This window comes from Rhea americana, unplaced genomic scaffold, assembly GCF_003343005.1.
Source record: "Rhea americana isolate MKP2758 unplaced genomic scaffold, rheAme1 scaffold_25, whole genome shotgun sequence".
Lineage (NCBI taxonomy): Eukaryota > Metazoa > Chordata > Aves > Rheiformes > Rheidae > Rhea > Rhea americana.
In genome coordinates, this window is record NW_028186368.1 from 1,231,937 (window position 1) to 1,242,704 (window position 10,768).

At 44.2% G+C, this 10,768-nt stretch overlaps 1 protein-coding gene across 1 annotated transcript in view; it reads right to left on the reverse strand.

Annotated features, from left to right (window-relative positions):
* Positions 1-1,334, reverse strand: part of NR2E1 (nuclear receptor subfamily 2 group E member 1) — a 20,508-nt gene extending 19,174 nt beyond the window's left edge. The window contains exon 1 of the mRNA XM_085306961.1: positions 851-1,334. Coding sequence (XP_085163087.1) covers positions 851-1,334 — 484 coding nt within the window. The remainder of the gene's footprint in view (positions 1-850) is intronic.
* Positions 1,335-10,768: the final 9,434 nt, after the last annotated feature.

Consider the following 10,768-nt stretch of genomic DNA (forward strand, 5'->3'; position numbering starts at 1 on the left):
TTTTTGAATCTCTTTCTGGTGTTTTCCTGATGGTCAGAGGTAACTGAGACCTGAAGGTGAAGGCAAGATGTGTCCTCCAAGACTACAGGGATAAGAGCTAGCTCCTTACACTGTGTTTTCAGTGGAGTTTCTGTCAAAGCTGCTTCCGTGGACAGGAAAAGAAATCCAGCTGAAATGAAGTAAGATAAAAGGGTTTCCAGCAATGAGCTCTGTTTGTGTATGAATTTTTAAACTATATATATATATAGCAATCCATTATATTTAACATTTTATTTATTAGACAGTTCCACATATATAGAAGATGCCAACACAGTAATGAAATTTACTGTCCTTATAATGTCTTGGAAGTACAACTAGTTATCAGTTCTACTACAGAAGCTGTCACCTATCTCCTTTTTATTACACTTTCTTTAGGATTCTAGACTGGTATTACAATTATATGCTGACATTTCTCAGTGTTGTGCTACAGCCTCAGAGCTGTTACTTGTCAGGCATCTTTTCTTCTGTTGGTGTCTTTGCAGCAAGAAAAATCCAATGTGCAACCTATCTTTAAATATGCCATTTTGTCTGCCTTTACCTCGCTCATGTTCTCCATTCTTGGGATGTAAAGCCAAGAGATATGTGGTGAACAAAAAAAGAAAAGAAGAAAAAAGGAGTGAAGGAGGCTAAGGAAAAAATTAAGCTGCCAGAGGTATACGTGTGTAGCAGAAGGGTACACAAAGGAGCTATTTCCATCTCTTTCTCTCAATTTGAAACAGGTGGCTAAGATCAGGCAAATCTAGCACATCCTTTTTCTTTTTAAGGAGATAAAGAAGGAAAAAATGAGCTAATTCCCTCAAGGAGAAACTACTGTTTCTTTGGGGTGGCTGAGAGATGGAGACGTTCTCTCCATCTCTCTCCCCTTCCAAAGAAGTCACCCAAGCAAATCCTGTGCTCCTGCTGCCTCCAAACCCCAGTAAACAGGGGTGCGATGTTGGCTGGCAGCTGCAGCACAGAGGAGGTGGCAGCGCGGCTGACAGCTGGCCAGGCGCCCGTGCCCTGGGCGTGCAGGGCCCGCAGCGCTCCTGCTCCTGGATGTGCCTCTGCTTGACCTTCCGCCCGGCCTCCGGTTTGGGTTCGTTCAGTCCCATGCRCCTCTTGATGCGAATGGTGAAAATGCGTTTAATGAGCTCTTTGGTGGTATTAGGTCTTCGTTCTGCTCTCCTCTTCGTGAAGCCTCCCTGGCTCACGATTTCGGATGCCTCCCCCCACCTCCGCCAGTCATGGCGGCCAAGATGGCCGGCGCCAGGGAGGCCAAGGGCGTTGCCTAGCAACCGGGGACCATTGGCGACCATCTTGGCGCTGCCTCATGGCTGCCATGGGGAGGGAAACGCTTGGGGCAGCAAGACCTGAACTGCCCGGCCTGATCCTGCAGTGTAAAAGCCTACGTTATGCCCTTCTCCTGTCACAYGCGTATCTCTCTGCAGCAATGGCCTTTCCTTTAAATGCCTTCCGAAAGTGCAGTAAGCTGCATGGCTGTTGCGTACTTTCATTTTCTCACTGTTTCTCCTGCCTGCGCACAGTGACGTTTGCAGGGGAATGTGCAAGCTCAAGTTGTTGCATGTTGCTTTTGGAGGAAGCATGCCTCAAGCGGCGAGGGGTGCTGAGTGAGAATGGGCATCCTTGCCGCCATGGGCCCGCCACGGGCCTCCGCTGAGCCGCTCCGCCACGAGCCACCTTCCCTGTCCGCCTCCTGGAGAGGAGAGCCGGGAGGTGCCGCATCCTCTCGTGCTTCCTTGACTGGCACTCAGGCTGCTGCAAAAAACCAAAAAGCTTTTCGTTATCAGCATGAATAAAACCACCGCATATGGCCTGCATTTACGCAAGACGCTGGCCACCCGGTGAACTGCTGCGTTCGGTCTGACTGACCCGGCTTCACGTATTTGCGGCAGGATTTATCCTGCCTGAAGCAAGTGTCTAAGAAGCGGCCACACGGCGCTCCCATTAGCATCCTCAAGAGAGCAAGGGGCGGCTGCGGGCTGCAGCGCCCTCGCCTGCACAGCGCGCACCCACGCGTACACGGCTGAGGGGTTCGGGAGTTACCCCTTTCTGGTCCGCGATGCACAGGACGTTTCAGTGCTTTTGGCCATTGCTTTGGTCTTAACCAACTGACTTTTGGGCGCTAAACGCAGGTAAAACGAAGCATGTCCTCAGCGAATCTCTGCGAAGTGGCTGACCCCTTCGGGAAGCCGAAAAAGCTTCTCCCCTCCCAAGGAAAAATGTGAAAAACTGAGTCACACAAAGATGATCCTGTGGAAAGACTGTCTTGTAAATCCGCCCTCTCTCCTGGCACAAGAGGGATTTCCTCTTGGTTGTGCATCCTCTGTAAAACGAAGGCATGTTCCTGMTGCAGGCAGGAGTGACTTGCCCTGGGCCACTGGTACCTTCTGCTCGATCACTATTTGCTGCAGGCTCATTGAGGAATCCTGGGGAATATACAATAATTTCCTCTGGCTGCTCTTTTACTTCATTCACTCCCAGCACATGCCTGCCCTTGAGTTATCAACCCAGCAGGAAGTTAGAGAAGCCATGCCTTCCTTACGGACGCCACTGGAAAGGTGGTGAGCTTCACCCTTATGTGTGTGCGTGCTTGGTTAAATAAGCCAATGGCTGCATTAAACAATGGCCATATCTATCAATATATTTCTATATGTGCATCTGTGATACATCTATAAATATATTTCTATACGTGCATCTGATGAGCGTATGTTAGCAAAGCTACCTTGTGCAGAACAGTAGGAAAAATTATACCTAGGAAAGATGAGTAGAAAAGAGAATCTATGTAAGCCCTTGCACTTTTTCTCAATACTTTCATTGAGAGGTGGAACAAGCCTGAGTTCACTTGCAGCAATGAAATGCCCCATTAATCACATATGCCTTTGAAAGGGAAATGTCAAGCTTGGCTTATATGCCTACACTGGTACCTGATCCCATCTAGACAATGTGAGACAAGTGCTTAGCAAAGCAATTCTAGTTATTAACTTAACTTATTTGTTAGTTTGCTAGTTAGATATAAATCGAAGTGTTGTAATAAGCCAATGATCTAGCAACAGCTGCAACCTAATTTAGAGAGAAACAGCCTCATTTTGGTTTTAAACACAGAAGTCAGCATCAATACTGATGCTGATAGAGAAACAACTGTGTAAAACTAGTGAGATCAGAAAATGAAGGTAAAAATATTATCATCTCAGTAAAAGAAAACTTAAAATAAGGTCAAATATATACTTTAAAATTTTTAAATTGCCAAGGAAAGAATATTGGCTACAAGGAATAAATATATCTTGCAGCTATGTTGTGAGTTTTATAAAAGCATTATACATATCTGTTATAGTAATAGCTTGGTTAAGTGCTAAACACAAGTGTGTGTGTAGGAAGGGAGTGCCTCAGCTATGACCCTGATTGATATCACTTAGAGTGTAGTCATTTTTATGGTAGATTGGCCTCCCAGATTTTGCTGTAGAACCGTATTGGCAATGACCTTCGAGGCTGTCACAGAATATTCTGTGTAACGGCAGCAAAGAATCATCTTACGAAGGGTCGCATTTCTAGCTAGTAATATAATGGCTCAGCTCTGTTGACTTCATTTAACTATATCTCTTGATCTTGGCTGGAGACCAGGTCTGTGGTATCTATTTAAGGAAACGAATTTAGAACTGACAAAAATAAATATTTCCAGATGCAGCATTGAGTCAGCACATGGCATTCACTGCCGCTTGAAAGTATTGAGTCAGTTTGTGCAGATAGATTTTTAAGAAGAGATGGATAATTGTATGACTATCGGTGATATTTATAGACATTCTTGCTTTATCTCTTGCTCCATAAAATACAGGTCATGGAATATCTTTGCAGGTAGAGTAGCCACCTGCAAGTCCAAACAGAGGAGGGCACAGTATGCATCACTGTGCAACTGGCTAGATGTGTTATGAGGTTGGCTAAACCCCCGGCCAACCTTTTGAAACTTCAGTGATTGATGGGGGCAAGATAGTGAACTTGAAGAACCAGTGATCCAGTGGTTTGATTCTGTGTAATGAAATATAGCACTCCAAAAAAGAAGAAAGCAGAGGTCTGCCATGGTCCCTTATAAAAGTATTTAACCCCTGCAGCTGTCCTCACTTGTTCTGTCTGAGTGGAAAATGTAGTCAATCAAAAATATACCACTATGAGACAGAATCTGATCCTGTGGTCTTCCATCATAAATATGAAATAGGTAGTAGTTTCATAGGCTTCAGCAGGATTGCTCATGTGCACAAGATCTGTAGAATCCATCAGGAGAAATCAAAGTTTCAAGCATGCCTATCTGAACTGAACACTCCTGTTAGTCATCAGCTAGGATTTCACCATTCAAATATAGTGCACATCCTTGAACTTATGGTTTATTTTGGTGATGCAAAAACCCTGGTCCCTGGGGCATTTTCTGCAAAATGTGGGGTAATTGCATGCTATTGACTCAAGGATTCCAAACATTAAGTGTTTGAAAGAGACTTCAGAGATTTTCAGTCACATCCCCATGTGATTTTGACAGATGCAGTTTACTGCAATTGTCACAAGGATATGGTATCACCATAAACACTAGGGAATTCCAGGTGATCAGATATGTAAGAGGATATTCCCTTGGTGAGATGCAATCTAGTAACTATGTGCCTCTTTTTCACTTGAGGAATGACTCTTACAAAGAAATAAAGATCAGTAGAATCTGTGGTGAGAATCACAGGACAGAGCTTTATCTTGTGGCTTATTTTTTGTGGTACGAAGTATTGGGGTATTTAATTTAAAAGTCTGAGGACTGGCATGAATGGCAATTCAGCAGGGAATGGCATATGTGGAGTAATAACGATAGTAATGTTTATGTTATTTTTTATAATTATTTTGTTCTGTGGCAATGCTGACACTGATAAGGAAGGTTGTGTGGTTCTGACAGATCACTTAGTTACAAGTAGTAAAAGTCCAAAGTGCAGATTATTGCTCAACACTGCTTTTAATTCCAATTACAAGTGTGGAGACTATACAGTATATTAAATCATGATATGTAGGAACCCACAAGAGAGATCTAGATACTGCAGTTTAACTGCAAATATCTGTGGGAAATTGCTTTAAAACCCACTGAATTCAACCAATTTTATGTTATCATGAGAATTTGTTTAAACATTATTCACATTTTCTATATATTGTCATTGCAGCCAGCATTGGCTGATACTACTCATGTCCACCTGTGGCTTTTGCTGGTGTGAGGTTGAAGAGATTCATCACCTGACAGATAAACAAAGGAACTGGGTTCTTTTCTGTGCACATAATAAATACACTGTGGCTTTATGATGGGATATTTTCTGTCATACCCAACAGCTGGATTTTTATCCTATCAGAATTTGTGAGTAAAGTCACTACTTGAGGATGAAGCAGAGCTTTGCTCATGGGAACCCTGTCGGTTTGATGGATGCCTAGGGCCAGACGTACTGATGGAATAAAGAACGAGACAGCTAAGCTTCCTATGGAGTACCATGCTCCCTGATACCAGTACTGTTCCCATGACAGGGAAGAATAGTTTTAATTTACTTTTGCATTTCCAGCGGAGTTTAATGGGTGAGGACTCACAGGAGAGTTGCCACATGGGCATTTCTCTTGGACTCCTGGAGAAAACTGTCTTTGACTACATTTGCAATACTTGACTTTTCACCCATTTCAGTACCTTGTGCCTTTGCAAGGTGTGTCCATCCTTACTCAGCTGGACTTGTGCTCTCTTAAAACTCCTCTGCAGATGGGGAAGGTCTTAGGTCTTACATCAGTCTGCAGCAACTGAGGACACTGCTGCTGCTCCCCAACTGTCTGTGGAACTGTTTGTCCCCTTTGCTGAAGGTCACTCAGAACATGTGACACAATCAGTGTCTTTAGTGTGAAGCCAGATGTTTCAGTTTTAGTTCAGTGTGTTCTAGTTTTGCTGTAAACCAATTCACTGCAGCCCTAACCTAATTGTAAGTGACCTCTGCTTCTGGCTGATTTGTAATTAGGTTATGGACACTTGTATCCTTTTACCCGTTAAAAGAGCAGGTGTAAGCAGGCTGAGGAGAACTTGGTGAGTATAAAGTAGGCTGCTGACATTTTAGATATCGGTTTGAACTTGGTCTTCATTTTTCTTGTGTCTTTCAGGAAATGCCTTGGGAAGACCATCAGATAAACACCAGTGGGCAGGGCAATACTCAAACAATGAAGTTCTTTGAGTAAAGTAGATCAAATCCATTTAAGATACAGCGAGACAAAGTGATCTGACAGAAGAGCTGGACCGGCTGTCACCCAGCAATGGAGTTTCCAGAGTTCACTGCAAAGTTTTAGGGCTGTATAGATGCCTTGCGTCCATTTCTCATGCCCCCCTCTTCAGTCAGATAGCTGCAACAGGCTTACCTCAGCAAACTATTTTTTTTCAGCTTTGTTTGGGAACCCAAAATGCCCGAAAACCCAGTGGATAAATGCCATGATTACTTGACAGATTACTTGTTCTCCTGTGAACTTGACTTCTTTGCTAAGCAAGGGCCTCTGGGGCAGAGCAAGCTTTGCATGCTCTCTGGATGAGAGAGTTTCTTATATGCAAAAAGCAGCCTCTGAGTTGGGCTGAGCCACCTCATCCAGCCTTTTAAAAATAAATGCAGGGCTCTAGTTTACAGCACCACAGGCCTTGCATCAGTCTGCTAGCCACCCTCTTGCTACATGCATCAAAAGGTGTAATAGGATAGGAGGTGGAGTTGCAGGTGAGGTTAGCCATAATTTTCCATTTTCCCCTCAAATTTGCTCTAAAGAGGGATTAGCAAAACCTTATCCTTATGCATGGCCTTTCTTTCCCTGTTGTGTGCAGTGTCTGTCCGTTTCTCATTCTTGGGGCCTGCCCAGCTGTTGCCCTCCAGCGGGTCTCCAGAGCAGGTCTGTCTCCATGCCACTGTGAGAGGCTCTGTGTGTATGGACTTAGATCACCTAGAGCATAACGCTGGGGAGAGATTTCCCTGTGCTTTCTCCCTTTCTGGATTCGGAGTACCTGGGAAGGTGTGGGGAAAGACAGGCCCCACTGTGTGAGCCAGAGAGACTGGGCAGTGCTAGGATGCAGGAGGGTGGGAGCAGCAGCAGTATATATGAATAGCTGTAGTTTATGACAGAACGAATTAGACTTTCAGGTCATGCAGACATGTAAGTTGGAGTCAATCCTTGAAGTCCRCAGGAGAATCTGTCCTTAAGGAGTAAAGCGTCGTTCGTGTGGTGGTAGAAAATATCTGTGGGCTTGTTTCGTCTTTCTCTGTGTGGGATATGGGCACAGGGCATGGTGCATAATGAGTGCTACCCCAGTTGCATTGCTTGTGTTGGTGTAAATGTAGATTTTGATAGCAGGGCCATGAGGAATCAGGCCTGTTGCTCTCAGAGTTGATCTGCCGGTGGAGTATTTGAGGCTGGAAAACCCCACCCGGCCTAACGCAGCACCGTGTAGCAGGCAGGACAATGCTGTGTAAAAGAAGTTCCCTGAAAGGCTTTAAGAAGTCAGAGCAGCTATACAACAGCCTGGGAGCTTGTTAGCTCCCTTGCTACATCTGCCTTGAGATGAACAAGAGCCCCCATCAATGCCATTTTGCCCTTCTGTACCTCAGGCCCTGCGCCCACCCCACCTGCTCAGGACAGACCCCCAGACAGACAGACAGACAAGGATGCACTTGCTCTTCCCCCCCACACTTCTTTTTCTCCCCTTTTTCCTCCATGGCTTTTTGCTTTTAAAGGTTGCTGCTGACAAATCTATCTATTTGGGGCAAATTGTCAGTGAGAAACTTCCGCTCGAACTCTTTGGGACAAAACTGCCTCTTTGAAAGGGTAAATCCCGTTGCATGAAGGTCTGAACAATGGCCAAATGTGTTGCTGCTACTGCTGCCGCTGCTGCTGAGGCCGGGGCTGTGACAAAGAGCGGATTAATTGGTGCCGCGGCTGACTGGTTCGAGATGGCTCCACTCAGCCCGCGCTGCGGGGAGCCCCATTGACTGGGCCCCGAGTCCCACTTTTCACAAACTCCAAACAAAAGTCAATTTCTTTTTTATAAGGCGAGGGAAGAAAAAAAAATCAGTTCATGTTTGAGCTCGGGAAGTTGACTTGTTGGATTATAGGGCATCATGCTCTCTCTGTCTGTCTCTCCCATGCTTTAAAGTTGCTTCTCCCCCTAAGAGAAAAGTGAGGGGGGAAAAATTGAAGCAAAAGTGAGCTGTGCTTATCAGCGTGCACGTGAGAGTGGGTTCCAGGGATCAGATGCTAGCAAACTGCCTGGGCTCTGTGAGCGTGCTTGAGCTCTTAGTGGAGGTAAACTCCAGCTGTCTGAGGCCGTTCTCAGAGGTGCATGCGGCATATTCAATCCTTAGGTAGATAGTGCTATCAGAGAACAAGGCTGAGTCGGTGTGATCAGAGTCATAGCATATCYATACAGTACACTGTGACTGGCAATGCCTTCTACTCCTGTTCTAATAATGATGGTTTTCTCTTGGAAGAATGGGCAACAYGGCTAGATGTCTTCTGTCCTCCTTGAATAGCCTTTGACTTCCACTGACTCAAAGCAGGTCCCACCAGGGAACGCAGAATGAGGCTCCCAAGTGGTATATCCCATGTTCTCAGGAAAAAAAAATGTAATATATATTGGAGCAATCAGACAGAGAGAGAGAGAAAAAAAAAAAGAGGGATTACTCCTGTGCATACAGATGTTAATAGCTATTACCAAGCTGGCACAGTTTCTGCATCTGAGGTTATCCTGGAACACTTTACAGAAGTTAATCTCTGCAATTGTTTTGATAATCTTGTGGTATTTAAGATATCACTTAATCAAYATTTAGCTCTTCTTTTGAAAAAAAAGTGATCCCCAAATGAAAGAAAGTCTATTATCAGATGTAACTGCTGACCCTCTCCTCCTGGCGGTAGTATAGTATTAGCTCTCCTAGTTACCTGCAATTTATGTTCACATATTTTGTCCCCATAGGGGGAAACCCCACAATGAATTCTGTTTCTGCAGAGCAGATCTTTTGATCTGACTTTCACTAATTGCTTTGACACACTGAGAAGGGAGTAAGTGCATCTAAGAGTTAATTCCCCTTATTTTTTTAAACAGGTTTTTTTGCAGCCTCTTTAACAGGAAGCAGAGAGTGTTTTATCATCCATAGCTTTGCAGCAGACTCTGTGATAGGCAAACAGAGCCTGCTGGGGGTAACAGGGGACAGAGAGCAGCAGTTTCAATTTCCCAGATTGATTTGAAGCTCATGATATTTCTCATGTGTTATGTCTCTCCATACTCTGGGCATGAACTTCTGATTTTTTAAGGTCCACGTAAAATGATTACAGATTTTATTCTCTTCACTTTTCAAGTGGAACTAAGTTTGTAAAAGTGGGTACCGTGAGAGTCAACAGTAAGAACATCTGTTCATATTATCCATGTAGTTGTGCAAGCATAGCCTAACTTGAAAGGAGCCTCTAGCTTCTTTGCTGAGCCATAGGATTTAAAGACCTTCTCCCCCTGCCCCCGAACCTTTGACTGTGATCTTCGCTATGCAATACTGTTTGCTTTTACCCTGTATGATCGTCTTTGGCTTTTAGCTAACCTGACATTGGAAAACCTCTGCTATTTTCCTTTTTGTCTGCACTGCGTATCTATATACGGTTCAGCATTAATCCATTTCTAGTTTTATCTGTAAATAGAAAGCTCTATGAAAACAACAGATCTCTAGAAGGATGGAATTTTTGGTTCAATTATTTTCCCTTTTCTTCCTCCTTACACTAATCCATTGAGGAAACCATGAAGGTATGAAAGGCAAAATCACTCATATTTTACCTAAGTTAGACATTGAGGTCTATAGGGAACAGTAAGATCCTGTGCTGGGATTTTCCTTACTATGGGTTTGTCCTTAAAATCTTCATAGTTTCCTAAGAGGAGCTTCATTAGTGTGCAAAGACAATACACAGAATTATCCTTTCCATTGTGCCCTGTTATTCTTATGCTTCTGGCTGTCAAATACCAACCTCTCCTAAAACTAAAGATGGCAATTTTCAGCAGAGCAGCTGAGTTGTGGGGAACTCCAAGGAGAGGAATGGTCTGATATGTCAAAGGTGTTGGAAAAATCAAAGGGAAAGAGGCTGGAGAAGAGGCGGTTAGAATTGGCTAGAAGGACATCATTAGTGATTTTAGTGAGAGCAATTCCAGCAGAGTGAAGTGGCTGAAAACCAGACTGCTGAGTGTCAGAGAGGTGAGTTCAAGAGAATGGGAGTAAACTAGTCATTTGAAAGGATAAGAGGTGAAGGAGATGAGAAAGGCATAATGGTATGTAGGGAAGGGTTGTTTTTACGGGGACTTCAGAGGCTTATTTGAAAACAKAGGAAAGGGGGGTCCACAAGAAGAGTATGCCAGTGAGTCCAAGAGAGAAAGTGCTAAGCAAAGAATGAATAGAGATGGGAGCAAGCTGGAGGGATACTATAAGGGAGTAGATGAGGAAAATTATTTTTTTTTTCAAAGGTTAAATGCAAAGATGCAAAGGATGAACCTGGGGTCCAAAGACCTTCACCAGGACATATGCAAGGAAGAAATGAGGCCAAGTAGAGGTTGGCAGAGTTAGTAGTGGGCGTAGGGGGGCAACAAGAGAGGATGGGAGAATTGTGGGCTAAATGACATCAGACTGATGGGCTGAAAGGATGACAAAGTGAGGTAAAGAAATCAGGGCAGCAAAAGGACTGCATAGTG